The sequence below is a fragment of the Scleropages formosus genome, chromosome 2 (genome assembly GCF_900964775.1).
Source record: "Scleropages formosus chromosome 2, fSclFor1.1, whole genome shotgun sequence".
Lineage (NCBI taxonomy): Eukaryota > Metazoa > Chordata > Actinopteri > Osteoglossiformes > Osteoglossidae > Scleropages > Scleropages formosus.
The window spans coordinates 4,349,271-4,368,424 of record NC_041807.1 but is presented as its reverse complement, the minus strand read 5'-3'; the positions used below and the strand labels follow the sequence as shown (position 1 = coordinate 4,368,424).

At 40.5% G+C, this 19,154-nt stretch overlaps 1 protein-coding gene across 2 annotated transcripts in view; it reads left to right on the top strand.

The window, feature by feature from the left end:
• Positions 1-19,154, top strand: part of cntn2 (contactin 2) — a 34,406-nt gene that overhangs the window by 10,298 nt on the left and 4,954 nt on the right. For both annotated transcript variants that reach the window (XM_018758712.1, XM_018758711.1), the window contains exons 2-19: positions 1,865-1,952; positions 6,782-6,923; positions 8,049-8,224; positions 8,565-8,660; positions 8,992-9,204; positions 9,529-9,631; positions 10,837-11,018; positions 12,313-12,449; positions 12,645-12,774; positions 13,113-13,263; positions 14,152-14,279; positions 14,494-14,669; positions 15,594-15,714; positions 16,169-16,327; positions 17,206-17,355; positions 17,699-17,769; positions 18,259-18,493; positions 18,965-19,077. In XM_018758712.1, the coding sequence (XP_018614228.1) occupies positions 1,895-1,952; positions 6,782-6,923; positions 8,049-8,224; positions 8,565-8,660; positions 8,992-9,204; positions 9,529-9,631; positions 10,837-11,018; positions 12,313-12,449; positions 12,645-12,774; positions 13,113-13,263; positions 14,152-14,279; positions 14,494-14,669; positions 15,594-15,714; positions 16,169-16,327; positions 17,206-17,355; positions 17,699-17,769; positions 18,259-18,493; positions 18,965-19,077 (2,541 nt within the window). In that variant the 5' untranslated portion in view covers positions 1,865-1,894. The remainder of the gene's footprint in view (positions 1-1,864; positions 1,953-6,781; positions 6,924-8,048; positions 8,225-8,564; positions 8,661-8,991; positions 9,205-9,528; positions 9,632-10,836; positions 11,019-12,312; positions 12,450-12,644; positions 12,775-13,112; positions 13,264-14,151; positions 14,280-14,493; positions 14,670-15,593; positions 15,715-16,168; positions 16,328-17,205; positions 17,356-17,698; positions 17,770-18,258; positions 18,494-18,964; positions 19,078-19,154) is intronic.

Genomic DNA, 19,154 nt, shown 5'->3' with positions numbered 1-19,154 from the left:
TTATTTATTTGTCACCTGTGCCCAAGGTGACTTGCAATATTAAATAATCAAATTTGCATTGATTTACCAATTTATACATATATATTTATAGAGGAAGGGGGGCGCAGTGGGTTGGACCGGGTCCTGCTCTCCACTGGGTCTGAGGTTCGATTTCTGCTTGGGGTGCCTTGCGATGGACTGGCGTCCTGTCCTGGGTGTGTCCCCTCCCTCTCCGGCCTTACGCCCTGTGTTGCCGGGTAGGCTCCGGTTCCCTGCGACCCTGTATGGGACAAGCGGTTCAGAAAATGTGTGTGTGTGTGTGTGTGTGTGTGTGTGTGTGTGTGTGTGTGTGTGTGTGTGTGTGTGTGTGTATTTATAGAGGATTTTCTTATTGCATCAGGTCAGGATAAATTCCTTGATCAAGAGTTGTACGGCAAATGTGGGATTCAGACCTGAAACCTTAAAACAGCAAAGCGACAGTCACAATCACAACACTAGCTGATGCCTACCAGAGATGGAAAGTGTCCCAGGCCACACCCATCTAGTGACTTATAAGGAATTCACTTTTGTGATAATTGCCTGTGTCTCAAAAGGAGATGCTAGCCACACTTCCTAAAATAAAAGTGCTATTGTCCCTTAATAACTTTACTGTTTATTCAGCAATGACTAACACCACTGCAACTAGCACGTCTGCTTTCCTTCAGAATGCAGGTTTGAGCCTACATGTGGGTCACAAAAAAGAGTCAGTGTAATTTCAATCTACTGAACCGGTGACTTTCAGTTCACTGTCACTGGGATCTCAGTGCAATTAAACTCCATCCCATCTTCTAGTCAACCAACTAATTGTCCCATTCATTTAAAGATAAAGCAACTTCAAGTGAACCCTGGTTTTTATAGATGTTTGAGTGTCTGGGCAGTTGCACACCCTGCTCCACAGCAGGGTAAAAGATTCACACAGGGGTTCTCTAGTGACCAAACAAGTTGTATTTTGGCTGCTTTAAAATTTCTTAACCACTGTAAATCAGTATTTTTCTAGCACCTGCACCATCCCCTTGTCAGCTGGTGGAACTATGCTGAGCATCCCACCTGCTGGGAGAAGAGCCATTTAGGGGGTCATGTCATATTAGTAGATGTCAGGGCACTATTAAAAGCCCCAATGTGCAAGACACTGAAGATTGTGAAGCAAGTCTTGTTTGTGTGTGTGTGTGTGTGTGTGTGTGTGTGTGTGTGTGTGTGTGTCTGTGCTTGTGTCTGTGTCTGTGCGTGTGTAAAGGATGATTTTTGTAGGTGTCTCTGTATGTGTACACTTCACACTTTCTGAGGTGGCGGGCTCTCCTGTTAGCCCCAAACAGGCATAAAAAGCTCTTATTATTGCAACTGATCCTAAAATGAATTTTACCTATCAGGATATCACCCATGGCCCACATTTAGGTGACATTTGGGTGCAAAGATATACATCAGTTATGCAAATAAGCAATGAAGAAATATATTATACAGAAATACATGCAGCAGTGCCATTGTATTTTAGTAACATAACAAATATCAATAATGCAAACTGGGTACTATTGCATACTATTCTCCCCATTAAACAGATGAATATTTATTGAAGCATCTTTCATTTTTTCATTTCATTTTACTTAACACTGCATTGGTTCATCTTGTTTTTGTTATATACAAGAGATTTCATTTGCATTGCAGCACAGTGCCTAGATTTGTAATATTTAATATGATTTAAATGCATTCCTGTACAGAAAAGAACAAGCACCCTGTTCTGCACTGACACAAGCTGTGATTGCACCTCATTTCTGCACCATAGGCCTGTGAGGCCTTTCAAACAAGGAGTGCTTTACTGAAACTCCCATTGTCTTCCTGAAAAACTTCCCAGGGCCTGACCAGGTGGGGTTCTGACCCAAGGATGGGTGGTCAGGTATACCTGCTGTGCTTCGTCACTCTGGCCATAAGCTTCACCGCAGGTAAGTCCACCATCCTGCTGCCCCTTTTTTATTATGCATTACCTCCTACTTTATCTGTTTCTATATTTACCACACATCAGAACTCTCAGCCTCAACCTCTCAGCTGTTCTTTATTTTTTTTTAATTATGATTTCCCCCCATTTTTTTGTAAATATTTCATTTGTGGATTGATAAGTTTATAGCATGTGAACATGAGGAATAGACGGAGAGGACTTGCAGTAGAAGGTGTCTTGCCAACAATGTTAAAAATGTATATTGTTCTTCTGTGTCTGTGGGCTGGAATTAAATTTAGTTTGTTTGAGGTCTCCCTATTTTAAAATGACTCAGATACCTCATAAATGATTTATGAAATAGCAGCAATGCTTTCATTTCAATTAGGCTACCCTAGGTGTAGCCATTCATTTACATTTACATGTAATCATTTAGCAGATGCTTTGCTCCAAAGTGATATAGATCTCATAAAAAATACAATGTGTACATTACATTAGCAGAAAGAGAGACATAGATGCAGATGCGTGATTCTAAAGTACAGTTAGTTTGCTACTTTCCACTATCCATGCTTTCATGCAGCCTGTCATTCCAGTACTCTGCTTTCTCCATCTAAACACACAGAAAGCTGAATAAGTACTTGCATGCTTTGTAACTGGTGAGAATCCTAGGAACCAGCTTTCGAGTAATGTTCATTTCCACTTCAATCCATGTTGTATGTTCCCTGTGCAGGATTTTTTTTTTAAACTTGGGTTAAATTGCTGCTGTCGGCTCTTAGATTAAATCTGGTAGTGCCAAGGCTAAAATGCAGTAAAAACAACTTATGTGCCCTGGTTTTCTTCAAAGTGGCAGGTCATTGTAAGCCAATATGCAAGCACATTTAATAAGCTCTTTCAGTACACACCCAGGGCAACAGTGTATTAGAGTAGTCTGCTGCGCATAAGGCATTACAGAACACACTGATAGGGATTTCTCAGAGGCTTTTGTCCTTATTGCTGGAATTCCATTAGCAGAGACTTTAGATATGCATTTCAAGCTGTGTCATAATACCAGCCAGTCCCAATGAGACTTTGAAGAAGAAAAAACTCAATTAGTGACTCTGCATTTGCTGTTAGTGACTCCTTGCAGCCCTATCTTAGAGAGGTACCCTCTCCAGCTGTATCCACATACACACCCTCTAGTTTTGGTTAAGTCAAAGACAAGCTGAGACTTGAGAGGCATGATGGCACAGTGAGTCGTGTTCCTGTCTCACAGCACCTGGGAGGTGTGAGAAGACATGGGTTTGATCCCCACTCACTCTGTGTAGAGTCTGTATGTTCTCCTTGTGTCTGTGTGAGTTTCTTCTAGGTGCTCTGGTTTCCTCCCACAGTCCAAAGATGTGCTGTTGAGGTTCACCTATAGTGTGTGAGTGACAGAGAGAGTGTCTTCCACTGATGTATGGATGAGTGACCCATTGCAAGTAGTGTATGTAGCAGTGTAAGCAACCTTGGTGAATAAGGTGTGTGGGCTGCTAGCACTACATGCAGTTCATTGGAAGTTGCTTTGGAGAAAAGTGTCTGCTAAATAAATTAATGTAAGTCAGCTACGTGTCTAAATAATCATAATTTCTCTTGTGACCGGTTCCATGACCTTAAATCCACCAATGAAAATGTCCCTCTCTACTTCTAAGATCCATTTAGAATTTCCCTCTGCTCTGATCACGGGTGCATTATTTACATAAAAATCCATTGGTGATTAAAGGTTTCATGCCTTGTGGGTATCAAGGATGAAAATGTAATCACATCAGATTGAATGAATTCAGAAATTTTTTCTGGATACAAAGTCATTTTCATTTGCTGCTGTCACTTGGCCACTAAACCATGCCCATATGCCTTAGTCATTTATTAAAGAAAATGTATGATATTAAGGGCAATAATGGCTTTGACTGATGTCTTCTCACTGTAAAAATAGCCTCACTGGTTTTAGTTTCAATTTAAATCACCAGTCAGCTTCCTGAAGATATTAGAATTAGTATCTTCCTGAAGAATTTACTTTTAAAAATGTTTGTAAGTCGCATTACATTACACACTTTCTTAAGAGTCGGTAATAATAATATTAACATAATAACACTTGTTGAGGGCAGCTGGTAGTGTAGTGGTTAGAGCTGCTGCCGTTAGAACCAAAGATCACAGGTTTGAGCATTGGACTTATCCTAAGTTGCTCCAGTAAAATTACCCAGATGTATAAATGGGTAGATAATTGTAAGTACCTTAGCATTGTAAGTCACTTTGGAAAAAAGTGTTGGCTAAATGAATAAATGTAGCATAAATTTTCATATATAATGATAATCATTTACATTTTTCGAAGGTGCTCACTTGACAACCTCACTGAAATACCCATGTTGGCACCCTGTGATTGATGTGGTGGTTGGGGGAGGAGATTAAGCCAGTTGGTCTTGAGGCACAGAGATACATGATGGCAATGCCGGTTCTCTTTCTCAAGAGGCTTCACAGTGAAGTCGGTTGGACTGGGTCCTTGTGTGCAGTCGTTGTAATATGCACATGGGATGTAACATTTTGTCCTGTGTATGTTGAATGTATTCAATTTATTTTTTTACAGCTATAATGAATATAAATAGTCATTTAGCAGAAGTTTTCCTCCAAAGCAAGCTTTTTAGAGGAGAGGGAGGTCACTCCAGTTAACTGGAGAGTATCTGACACTTCCAGGAGGGTAATTTGAATGTCCAACTTCAAATCCAGACTGATGAGTAATAAAGAGATCATTGTGGGCAGCATATGCAGATAGCTGGTTATAGGTTGCCTGCTCCTAAGCAGTGAGTTGAGGAAAGTTTTAAAGGTAGAGGGGAAGCAATAACAAGAAATCAAGGAGTTGGTAAGCTTGGAGAAAAAGTAATGGGGAACTCTACAATAGGAAAGATGAGGGGATAGACACGAGGGAGAAGGTGCTGACTCTGTGACAGCAGGACGTCAGACATTTCAGTTTCTGAGAGGGGGTGAAATTCAAAGAACAAGACGTTGCAGAGAGATGATCAAGACAGGTAAACACAGGTACAGGGCAGGTAGATGCCAAGAACTTGAAATAAAAATACAAGTATCAGTCAGCGAGTTTCTTTTCTGTTCTGCTCAGAATTACGGTAAACACAAATAGGTTTCCCACATTATGCGGATTTTAAGGAATGCTTTGCATAATTCAAATCATGTTAAACTGAAATTGTTTTTCTATTTTGTTATATGTTGAGTCAAGTTCATTGTGACACATGCATATCGCACAATGAAATTCTTCTTTGCGTTTCTCCTGCAGACTGTAAAAGTTATAAATAAAACAAGGCAATGTATACACAGAGTAAATATGGATTTAGTTTTAATTGAGGAATAAGTATCCTAATATTGAACGTATAAGTACAATCCTCCCCTGCTTAACGAAAGTCTTTCATTTCTGAAAAATCCTTTGTAGAATGAATTCTCATTAATCAAGCACGTAATTAACATGTTTCAATCAAAAACGTTTTAAGCATTCCTGAACAGTAAAACTGACACCTAGTTATGCTAAAAATAGCACCAAATATACTAAAATGGACACACTTACTTCACTTTTTAACATGAGTCCTAACACAGTGTAACAAGGCACATTTCCTTCATTAATTATACTATGCATGTAACTATGTGCACCTATTTAGCTCTTTCATATGTATTACATACTATACACTTTAGAAACACATACATCCACATGATACTTACTGTTTATGCATTAGTTCAACATGTAATACAAAAGCAGGAGTGTTAGTCAAACTCCTCATACAGTCCATTTCTCCTACCCTGAATGATTGTATCATGGGCTATGGCTATGAAGTAATTTCTTTTTCATTTTTGCTATTTAAAATGTATAATGTTAAATATTCACTTAAAAGTAAAGAAACAGTACCTTCTATCAGTAACAACAGAAAAATGATTACTACAATATGTGCTAGATCCTCCCAGAACAGGTGAAATAAAAGACGCAAGACAGCACTCACCGTTGTGGACGTATTTTATGTTGTATGAAATTGTTAAATTTTATAAACATTAAAATTTCATTCCCTCTTTCTATTTTAAATATTCGCTTTATCAATGATTGCTTTCTCAGTTTCATAAATAAAACAAAGATGTGCTAAACAACTGACCAATGTCCATCCACCCAACGTCAACAACCACTTGCACTGACTGGGGTCACTGCGAGCTGGACCCTTACCCAGCAACACAGAACACAGGGCCAAGGGGGGATACACCCAGGACAGGATGCCAGTCTGTCCCAAGGCACCCCAAATAGGGCATGAGCCCCAAACCCACCATACAGCAGGCACCGGCCAAACCTGCCACGCCACCATGCCCCCCTTCTCTGTTCAATTTAAATGACTTAAAATGGCAATTTGTTCTATTACGTTTTACATTCACCAATAGCAGCAATAATTTGTTAATACAGGTGCCCGTCTTGGTTTCCTAAAATTTAGGTTAGTTAACAATAATGAGTTTCAGCAGCTGTGCTGTAAGAAAATCAGCTTACCTTGTGATCCATGATGACCATGGTTGACAACCTCTAACCTCAACAGAAAGAAAGCATAGACTACTGTTGCTAAACAAAAGTGACTAAAAGTTTAATTCATTTTTAACATTGCTTAGAATATGAATCACTTCATATCAAAATAATTCAAAAGTTTGTTTTGGATTTTTAGTTGGAAGTTGGTATTGATGTTTGAAACATCAAGGAATAAATGTCTTGGCTTTCAGTACAATGTGTCAAAGTCTTCACTGACTCTCTGAGCTCCTCACATTTAGAGCCATTTCATGAGGTTTCTGTGTCTGCAGGTGGGGAGGTGTGCGTGTCAGGGCACGACAGTGGGCCCGTTTTTGAGGAACAACCCTCCAGTCTTGTGTTTCCAGTAGGACTCACAGAGGAGAAGGTGACTTTAGCCTGTCAGGCCAGAGCAAGCCCTGCTGCCACGTACAGGTAAGGCTCTTAGAGTTACATCAGGTTCTTTGAGCACATACGTAGAAGTTTGTGTTCATACTTCACTAGTTCAAATAATTTACCTTCTTATAAATAAATGATTTTTTTATTTATGACCAAAATACTGAAAAATCCCCCAAAATATATTTACATATTTATTGTTAAAGCAGACTCTTTTGCTAAATACAGTATCTTAACAGCGCTTAGTAATCCATTTGAGTAATCTATATTTCGAATGTTACCTAAATCACAACTCCATCAAAATTAAACCAGCTGAACAAGACTTTAGTTGAGATTTAAGTTGACATTTTCCTAATTTTTTTCAATTTAACCAATCTCAACAGCCGCTTGTCCATACCAGTGTCGCGGCAAGTCGGAGCCTATCCCAGAAACACAGGGTGCAGGGCCGAAGGGATAGACCCCAGACAGGGCACCAGTCCACCCTAAGCGGGACTCGAAACCCAGACCTACCACACAGAAAGCACCAACCAAACTTGCTACACCATCACATCCTATGCTTTCAATTCACTCTAATTCAATGTCTTTTTATAGAGTATTATTCTCACACAGTGACACAGAACGCTGAACAAAGGGATAAGACAAATAAACAAATGGTTGACTATAAACTTGAGTAATACATTATCCATGCAGCTAATAAAGCTATATGTATGCCTACTGGCTACGGAGGAAAGGAACAAAAAACTCCCAAATGAAAGTCAACCAAGAAAAGACCTCTAGGGGTCAAAGTGCCAGTGACTGCGCCCCCACTAACCCCGGCCATTCTACATTAAAACAGACTTGATTCAGTTCACAACTAATCATAATATTGTAGCTGAGTGTTAACTTGATTTCCTAGTTCACATAACTGTGTCCTCATCTGAGGTATAGAAAAAGATACGTTTGTTTTCATGTAGAGGAAATTTATATGTAATAAACATTTGAAAAATGTTTCTCACATGAGCATTAACCAGCATCAATCATATCTGTGAAAGTGAACTCTTAGTAAAGTGATATTAAATGCTAAAATACCCCACTTGTCTCACTCAAGCTCAACAAGACTAGGTAGTGTAGGAATCCTGCCCCTCAAGGAGTTTCATTTGACTGTGCTCTGTGGCTCCCATACAGGTGGAGAGTGAATGGGACAGATGTGCCAGTGGGAGAGGACCCACGTTATGAGATGGTGGCAGGGAACCTGGTGATCAGCAGCCCACAGTACAACCGGGATGCTGGCTCCTATCAGTGCCTTGCCATTAACCGTTGTGGTACCGTCATCAGCCGGCCTGCAAACCTAAAGTTTGGCTGTGAGCTCCTGCCTCCTCTCTTACTATTTCATTATCCGTGGAGAACATCACATTGACTGGACGCTAGTTCCTGAGAGCTGATACCTAAAACATAAAATTGTAGCACAAACAGTTCCCTATTCTACTTTTTAGCAGATGTTTTCAGCTTCTGCAACATTTCTGAATTTTTCAGTTGAGGATATACGCTGCATACTTGAGTATTTCCTTATGTCATCTTGGGTGCAATATTTACACAGACTGAAACTATATTTTTAAGTTAATTGCTGTTTCTGAAGTAAGTCACACACCACTGAGGTTATTCCATCATTGCATAATACTTTCATGTTGGAATTTTTTTCAGATCTCCATGACTTTCCTCCTGATGACAGAAGCCCCCAAACAGTATATGAGGGAGCTGGAGCCACTCTTATCTGCCAGCCCCCAGCCCACTACCCAGGTTTGCTAAATTTTCTGTATCAGCAAAAAAATAACAACACAGTTCAGAAGCATAAAATGACTTTTATTCAATTTAAGAGTACATAAAATCAAAAAACACAATTTTCTGAAAGCTGAGTAAATTATGAAAATTCTGTCATTAAGGGTTAAAACATAAATGACATCACATAGTATACAATATGTTATTAAGGTACATTAAACTTATACAGTGAATTGTTATTGAAAATCTCATAATACAGTCACGGTACTGTGTCATAACCAAAGCGATGAAGAGCAACCCCAAATCTTACTTTAAAAGTTTGATATATTTTCATTTATCTCAACCTCTTCAGCTCTCTCATATCGCTGGTTCCTCAACGAGTTCCCGAGCTTTGTCCAGCCCAGTGGGGGTCGCTGGTTTGTCTCCCAGGTCACAGGTAACCTGTACCTGGCTAAGGCAGAGGTCAACGATTCAGGCAACTACTTCTGCTTCACCACCAACAACATGGATATTAGCACCAAGAGTGTCTTCAGCAGAGCCAACCCACTCACGGTGCTACCTGATGGTTGGTGACTCTCCCTCCCAAAACATATTAAACAATGAGTTCCATTTATTTGACACCCAACAATCAAAGAGTAAACCTCAGCCACTGCTTCTCATGTAGTTGTTAAGGGCATGGGTTTGTAAGATTTACAGAGACATGCATGTACACAGAAAGCATGAGATATCACAAATCGCTGATGTAATGGGTACAGTGAAAAATATGTGTGTGCATTCAAGAAATGAATACAGGCCTACATTAAAATGGAGGTCGACAAACTTATATGCAAATGAATATTAAATCCATATATTGTGGGTTCTAACTTTTCCTTTGTTCTCCTTCGTCCAGCCAGCCCCAGGAAATCTGCTCCCAACATCAAAGTTCGCTTCCCATCCGAAACGTATGCTCTGACTGGACACACCACCCATCTTGAGTGTTTTGCATATGGCAAGTGAGTCTCAGCTAACACCATACCTGCATTTCCTGAGGTGTTTTGTACATTCAGTAGTAATACCAAAACACACAGCCTGATGTGGTAGGCAGAATAGAGGCTACTGCTGTAGAGTTTTGCTATTGTACTTTGAAGAAAGACAATTGATCCAGGGAGAAATCTACTGTGATACATGCATAAATACAGACACCCCTAGACTTACGCAAATAGACCGTTCTTTAACCCCTTACGTATGTCGAAAGTTGCATATGTCAGATTCCCCCTTCTTCCTCACCATTCAACACAGGCTACCCTAGCCTAACCTAGGCATTTGTTGCAAACACAAGTATAAAAAATTCCACAATATAATTCTCTATTAAATGTCAGACATATCAAATACCATCATAAGACATATTCTTCACTTTCATATTCACAGTCGATACAGCTAAACCTAGTTCCCATGCTACAGACAATTATTTTTGTCCACTGGTCATACTTCCTTATTATTTTCAGTTTCATTTCCAAATTAATTGCTGTACGCTTGCAAGACGGTTCTCGTTTTCTTTGAAGTGCACGTTAACCATCAGGCATTGTGAATAATGAAATAGGTAAAAAAATATGCAAAAAAAGCACTACTCTAATGAGAGGAGATGCATTCACCGCTCAAAACACATGGGTACTGAGAAAATGCAACTTCCTGCCTTGTCTGGCTACACCAACTTTCGCTTGAATTTTTTAGGTAAATCTGGATTTACATAAATCAAATTTACGTAAGTATAGGGGTGTCTATGCTATTTGATGTCAATGGGGTATCAAATACACAGCATAATTGTATGGCTCCTATGGAGAACTTTCATTTATCTGCTCATTACAGCTATTATTTGGATTATACTTGATTTATAAATGAAGTTACAACATAATCCTTTAAAAGGGTATATTTGTTTTATATACAGATTTACCGATTTATTCAGATTACAGATATACAAGCGGAAGCAGCACTTTCTAACTGACATTTAAAGCTATAACACTCTTGTAGTAGGATAACTATAAATTAATGCCTACACTTTCTATCGGGTTCACTTTCTGTGCTATGACTTCCTGGCTATTTGAGCTGCCTTGAAACATTAAACTTTCTAAGACTACCCATGTGGTGAACACTCTTGTATGACATATGTAGTTATAGACATAAACAGACCATAATAATCTCTGCTGCTGCTTTCCTCCAGCCCAGTGCCAAAAATACACTGGAGGAAAGTGGATGGCAGCCTACCCTCCAAGGCTGCTGCCAGCACTAACTCGCCTACACTGACCCTTTCGGACCTGAGCTTTGAGGATGAAGGTGTCTATGAATGTGAGGCCCTGAACTCAGAAGGGCGTGACACTTATCAGGGTCGCATCACTGTGCAAGGTACCAATCACTATAACACAAACATTAGATGACAAGTTAGTGACATTACCCCTCTTTACAAAGAATTCAGCAATTTTTAGTTTAAAATTAATTATGTATGTTACATTACATATAGATTTACATTTATTTGTATATCTACACATAATGTTTTAATTACAATATTTCATTCCTGTTTCAATACTTTTATGCAACATTCTAGACCAGTTTATTTATTTACACAGATGAATGTTTTACTGAAAAAGGTTAACTTACATATATCACTGAAATGTGAAACAGCAGCACCAGAAAATGTTTCTGTTTTTTGGGTGGCACGGTGGCACAGCAAGTAGCGCTCCTGTCTCACAGTGCCTGGGTGGTGCAAGAGAATGTGGGTTTGCTCCTTACTCAGTCTGTGTGGAGTTCACATGTCCTCCCCATGTCTGCGTGGGTTCCCTTTGGGTGCTCCAGTTTCCTCCCACACTCCAAAGATGTGATATTCAGGTTCACCCATAGTGTGTGTGTGACAGAGAGATTGTGCTCCACTGATCTATGGATGAGTGGCTCATTGTAAGTAGTGTATCTAGCAGTATAAGTCACCTTGGTGAATAAGGTGTGTGGGCTGATAACACTACATAGAGTTCATCGGAAGTCGCTTTGGAGAAAAGCATTTGCTAAATAAATAAATGTAATGTTTTTCTTTATTTGCGTACAACAGCTGCAAAGGACAAGGTTAAAATCAAAGGAAAAAATTATTTTGACCATCTTTCCAGAGAAGTGTTCGTGACCATGGTCATTTCTTTATGAAATTGTCAGGGAAATTTAATTCAGGATGCTCTTACTAATGAAGCCAGTGCTGTTGAAGCCAAATCCTGGGAGATTTTACATTTTACACGCTAGAACCTTGAAAAAGGAAAATAAAAGAAATCGGAATGTGGGTCTGTTTTGTTTTGTGTAATAGAATTCGCAACAACAACTAACAGAACATTTCCTGGTTTTGTACAAGAAACCTGTCCCAAAATCTCAAGATCACAAAAATCCACAGAGTCATCTTAAAGCAAAACCCCAGGGGACCAGTAGATAAAAAGAGAACAAATGATAATGGGAAAAATGAGAATTTTTAAATATACTTTATATATGTGTATGTACACTATTAATATCAGAAAAATTCAGTGCAGAAGGTGTCTTTTTAAAAGGCACAGCTGCCATGCTGGTTTTGATTCATGCTTCTACAAGTGCTACATCTTATGCAATGCTGTTTATATGATATTATTAATTCATGAGGCTCCATTCAACTTTATTCCTTCATTCAACCCAGCTCAGCCAGAGTGGCTGCAGGTGATGAGTGACTCTGAGGTGGAAATCAGCTCAGAGTTGCGTTGGAGCTGCGCAGCTGCAGGAAAGCCTCGCCCATCCATGCGGTGGCTGCGCAACGGCCAGCAAATCATCAGTCAGGTCTCTTACATCCATCCGATGCACTTATTTAGCTTGCAACATACAACAATTGCTGAAGAAACAGCCAACACTAACTGAAACTGTTGTCAGTAAAGATATATGAACCTAAATCTAAAGTATATAGTAATATATTCATTCCTATTTCTCTATTTGTATGTATGCTCTCTACCCTTCAATATGTCTGATGCTGACCAGGACCGAGTTCAGGTCAACAGTGGGAAGCTGAAGATCAGCCACTTGGCCCTAGAGGATTCTGGCATGTACCAGTGTGTGGCAGAGAACAAGCATGGCACTATCTACTCCAATGCTGAGTTGAGGGTTCAAGGTGAGAGCTCAGAAAAAAATCCAAGGATAATAAAGCCTAGCACAACGACTAGCTGAATTTATCACTTGGACCTATAAGTTGTGGAAAAAACATAAATTTTTACCTAATTTTTATGTTAATTGTCCTTTTTCTTTGTGTCATCTCTTTTATCGCTGTCCTATCATATCTTTAATGTACTGTTACTCTTCTGTTAATTTCTTGGTTCACTCTTGTCTCCCAGCTCTCGCCTTCCTTGCTGGCTCATTATGACCATGTTTCTCCCTTTATTATGTCCTACCTCCTCCCATATTCACTCACTCTGCCCTGTCTCTATTTTTCCTCTCTTGTCACATCTTCAGTCCAGGCCCCGGATTTCCGCCTCAACCCAGTACGGAGGCTGGTCCCAGCTGCAAGAGGTGGCCAGGTGATTATGGAGTGCAAGCCGCGTGCTGCCCCCAAACCCACCCTTTTCTGGAGCCGCGGCACCGAGCTGCTGACCAACAACAGCAGGCAAGAAAATTAGAATGCAGCCCTTGTGCCAGTGACAACAAAAACCCCAGGCAAAATGTTTACTCTGTCTAACAGATAAACTGTGGAATAAGAATTCTGTGCTATAGTTAGATTTAGCTTCCTATCCATCCATCCTCGTTTTTTCACTTATAAAATGTGGGCTTTAAAGCGACTGTCAATTAATTCGAATTATTCAGTTCAAGATATGGGTGGAATGGTGGTATAGAATTTAGTGTTAGCTGAGGATTCAGACGAAGGTTTAAATCTGGCTCAGTCTGTGGAGAGTTTGTGTGCTCTTGCCGGGTTTAAGTGGGTGACTCCAGGTGTTCGTGTTTCTTCCCGCAGTCCAAAAACATGGGTATGAGGTGAATTATTCACTAGGTATTGTCCTTAGTGTGTGTATAAGTGCATGACTGTGCAAGAAACTACCCAGTGATGAACTCTAGTCCTGTCCCAGATGTATCTTTCCAAGATAGGCTCTGGACTACTGCAGGGGGGCTTTTGTCAAAGGACGGACGGAAGATAGAAATATTATATTTAATGCACAATTTTAGTGTACTCTTGTGAGATCCCATTTTCAAAAATGTGACGGTGTAAAAGTCGAGCTCACCTCACTCCTGAGCTATATATTGGAACCGCCATCTTCTTAAGCTCTCACTTGAAAGGCAGCATTTTCTAGAGACTTCCAATAAGAACAGTAGCATTTCCTAGAGCTGTCAGTAAACAGGTAATGTCTTGGCAATCTTTATCAGTAGGCAGCATTTTCCAGAGCAGTCTTAAGAACCACCATCTGTGCCAACAGCAGGCATCACAATGTGATGGAGTGAAGATTAGGCACAGGCCTGCATGGGGGAACAGCAGATTTTTGACTCCCACTGCTCCGTGCAGGGTGACAGTGACACCGGATGGGAACCTCCAAATCACCAACATCAGCCGGGCAGATGAGGGAAAGTACACCTGCTTTGCAGAGAACTACCTGGGCAAGGCCAACAGCACAGGACACCTCTCAGTGCGAGGTATATCACAATTAAATCACTCCCCATCACTCTTCATAAATGTGTCTCATTCCTATTTACCAGAAATCTGCCTGAATTATAGTTTATGAAGTATAAGAAACAGCCCTCTTTTTGTAAGGACATACTTTTTTACAATGTGTTGGACACCTGATATTCTGAGCATCCCTCACATTGCATTCCCTCTGACTTTCCTTGTCTCTCTGTTGCTCACCAGATGCCACCAAGATCACCCTAGCACCCTCCAATGCAGACATCAACCAGGGGGAGAATGTTACCCTACAGTGTCATGCATCACATGACCCCACCATGGACCTCACCTTCACCTGGTCCCTAAACGGAGTCCTGCTGGATTTAGAGGAACCTAGTGGACATTACCATCGCGTGGAGAGTGTAAGTCCTAATCATGATCTTCACCGAGTCAAGTCCCTTTTCTTTTCAGCTCAGTACTGCGGTACTGATGATAGGGCCAAATTTGATATTATCTGTCTTTTTGATGATACTTGTGTGATGTACATTGGTTGATATGGTCGAAAGTAACACATGAACTGTGCTGTAGAATCACGCATCTGCATCCAGGTATCTCTTTCTGTTGATGCAATGCACTTATGTTTTCTGTGAGATGTACATAGTTTTGGAGAAACACGGCTGCTAAATGAATAAATGTAAAATGTAATGTAAATGAAGGGGGTGCGGTGGCGCAGTGGGTTGGACCGCAGTCCTGCTGTCCAGTGGGTCTGGGGTTCAAGTCCCGCTTGGGGTACCTTGCGACGGACTGGCGTCCCGTCCTGGGTGTGTCCCCTCCCCCCCTCCGGCCTTACGCCCTGTGTTGCCGGGTAGGCTCCGGTTCCCCGTGACCCTGTAAGGGACAAGCGGTTCTGATAATGTGTGTGTGTGTGTGTGTAATGTAAATGATGAAAACCTCTGTGGCTGAAAGGTTGGTTGTGTTGAATTTATAGATATCACTATAAAGTTTTAGAGTAGTTTTAACTGATATTAAGTTAAAACAGTTAATTGAAAATTCTGTTTAAATTATTGTATTTTTAGAGCTCAAACGCTTACACTTTCTTAGTATTGGGATTTTGCCAGTGCAACATATTAAATTAAATGTTTCTCTATGAGGATTAGAAACTTCAAAGTAAATATTTGGATTAATGAAAAAAATGACTAATTACAGTCCAAATAAAGGGCATAATAAAGACTTTAAATTTAATATTTTCCAGTTAAATGTGAGGAATTTGACAGCTGAATCCGATCTTTATGTAGCAATCTTGCTTTGTGCTTCGTAATCACACACCTTCCCCCTTGAACCTCCAGAAGGAAACGGTTGGTGACTTGGTCATTGTGAATGGACAGCTGGGTCATGCAGGGACATACATGTGCACTGCTCAGACAGTGGTGGACTCCGCTTCTGCCACAGCCAAACTGGTAGTCCGTGGTAAGAACTTCAGATGTTTGGGTGTACATGTCTATGTATATGAGCTGTTACTACTGTTCTTTAAAGTAAAACATTCAATAGCAACCATCAGCAGTGTACTGAGTGGTAAGTGACTTTGTAAAGTTATGCACAAAGAGATGGTATAATCCTAAATTTTTGCCCTAGCTAGTGGATATTGTGCTTTTAGATACAGTGCTTTTATTTTGTGGATGAGTGTGTTTAAAAATATACACCATCTTAAGCAGGTGACTTAAATTTGCTTTTATAATTTCAAGTATTGCAACTCAGGAACTGCTAGTCACTTAGCCAATAGCAATGTCTGTCAAAAAACACTGATATTGTATTACTTTTGAGCTGTGTATTTCGATGTTTGTGGTCCTACTTTAAATAACTGTACATTGTGAGCAAAATAAAGAAAAATCAAACTTGATATGTACCCTTTTTCCTGGGGAAGGTCCTCCTGGGCCACCAGGGGGAGTAATTGTAACAGACATTAATGAGACAGCGCTGGAACTGCGATGGAGCCGAGGCTATGACAATCACAGTCCTATTGGAAAGTACATCATCATGGGCAGGTCACCACTGTCTCCAGAGTGGCGAAGGATGCAAACAGGTGCGTGGCCCTACAGACATCTAGTATGTCATGTCAATGACACAGAGTGGTACTTGTAATTCCTATGGGGAAACAGGTAACATCAGGGTTAGGGGTGCTGCCTTTGGACCTAAAGGTTGCAGGTTCAGGTCTCACCTCCAGCTGTTGTACTCTTCAGTAAGGTACTTACCCTAAATTGCACACCTGTATAAATGGGTAAATACTTCTGAGTTGCTTTGGAGACATTTGCCAACTAAATGAATGCATTTATTCATTTAGCACACGCTTTTGTCCAAAGCAACGTGCATCTCAGCAAAAGTACAATTTATGCATTACATTAAGAGAAAGAGACATGGCTGCAGGCATGTGACTCTCAAGTAAACCTAGTTTGTTATCTTCCACTTGCTGCACCGATGTTCATCGTTCAAGCAGGCGCATAAAACACAGCATAGACAAATTCTGATACCCTCCTACCATTTTTTTTCTAAATATTATAAGATATACAATCACATACAATGCCGGAGTAGCGGGTGAATAAAGGCTTATCTGGGGATGCTCATGAAGTTACAGTGCATGAATATTTACACTGTACATGAGCTGGAAAAACATTGGGTGAAACTGGTCTGGAAAAGGTGAGTTTTCAGATCCTTCTTGAATGAAGACAGAGTTTCCGCAGTTGTGAGTGAGAGGGAAGGTCATTCCACTACAACAGAGCCAGAACCGTAGAACCTCTCTTCTGGGATGGAGCCTTAATGTAATGCATAAATGTAAACGTGCATTGACAGTCTACATGTCCTGTTGCCCATTTAAACATCTTAAATATGTGCTCTGCTTATTTGTTGGTTTGCTTCTTCATTAATTACTGCTACACTGATTTCTAAAATGTATGGTACCTGCAGACCCACCCACCATTGAAGGAAACGCCGAGTCAGCTTGTGTGACTGGCCTGCTACCATGGATGGACTATGAATTCCACGTTATTGCCAGCAACATCCTGGGGAGTGGCGAGCCCAGCATGCCCTCCCAGATGGTCCGAACCCGGGAAGCAGGTCAGAGTGACCATAGAACCCTAAACATACACCACTGGGAGCTTAGCCAGTCTCATAGAACTGATTAGCTTCTTCAAGACACCCCTAAAGGAATTAAAACCTAAGCAGTCTTGTTTTATTAACCAGTATTTACATGCCCTGTTATTTAAACAAAGTATGATTTTTTTAATTGTGGAAACAGCCACAATCCTCCCATCTCACCATCAAAAAGCCAAGCAGAACACAAACACTCATGCAAAAATAGAGTGACAGAACTCCTTTGGGTGTACTTTGTTATGGTTCTGTTTTCTATATTAGCACCATGTTTATTCCATGCTACCATTATTACTGTCTAAAACAACAGCTCCCACTGTGGCCCCTAGTGGACTTGGAGGAGGTGGTGGGGACCACCATGAGCTTATTATCACCTGGACAGTGAGTTTCTGATCTCTGAATGTATGTGCATGTGCAAGACAGGTGCCTCCGTATGTTCTTGTTATCACTCTAGCGATATACTTTTAGAGTAATGTTGTTCTTCACTCTATTTCAGTCATCCAGCCTCTCAGTTAGACAGAAAGCAGAATATTTCAATTACTAGTTCAGTTTATTTTTATAGAACGCTCTTCTCACACAGTGACACAGAGCACTGAATAATGAGTAAAGCATTTCCTGCAAATAGGTTATGTTCCTATAAATGCCTTTGCATCGTTGCCTTTGCCTTTGTGATCTCTGTAAGCAGTAACAGTTACATAAACAACTTCATTAAATACTCAAACTTTAACACATTCAAGCATTGTAACATTCTGTATATACTCTAAAAATGTATATTGTTGCACTGGATAAAGAGTGCTCAGCATTTATTTGACACAAAAGAGCTTGTATCATCTCTTAAAACGATTGATTGTTTGTCAACCATTCACTCAGCCCATGGCACGGGAGTATCAAAACGGAGACGAGTTTGGCTACATTTTGGCCTTCCGAAAGCGCAATACCCCCTCCTGGATGGTGGTAAAAGTACCCCATGCGGAGTCTTCACGCTACGTCTACAGCAACCAGAGCCTGTCTCCATACTGTCCCTTTGAGGTCAAAATAAAGGCCTACAACCGAAAGGGGGAGGGACCCTTCAGCCAAATGGCTTTGGTTCATTCTGCTGAGGAAGGTAAGCAGTAGGCCTTCCACCATAAATATGAAGGCCGGAGAAGGAATGTTGGGTGAAGGAAGGGTGGAAAAAAGGTTTAAAGCAGAGGTGGCCAGTTGTAATCCACCAGAAATGCACATCTGCATTTTGTCAAACATCTTTTTAATTCGGGCTTCATTTTAACCAAGTGTGGGGCCTTACTGTCTGAGTGTCAAATTCAGTTAAACAGTTAAGAGGTATGGCACAAAGAACCAATGCATCCTGGAGATACCAATCCAAGACCTAAAAGATTGCAGAAATTCACCAAATGAGAGAACCATAAGTATATTTTTTATCGTAAGCAAGTAACTTATGAACAAGAAAGTGAAATTATGTAGCCTTCCTGAGTATGTGCAAAATGAAGGATATTGAGGAATGTTAAGAACACCACTGTAGTCCATGAGATGGCACAATATGCAAGAAGTCTGACTGTATGCCTCACCTCCCTGCCAGAGCCCACGGTTTCCCCTCGAAAGATCAACACAACAGCCTTGACTGCATTCGAGATGCTCGTGTGCTGGGAATCCGTGCAGGACCTAACTACAAACATTGTGCGTGGCTATGAGGTGAGCTTCCTGTCAAAACTTTTTTTTTGGGTTGATTCCTGGCCCAGTAGTGTGTTTTGTTTAGCAGCATGCCTAAA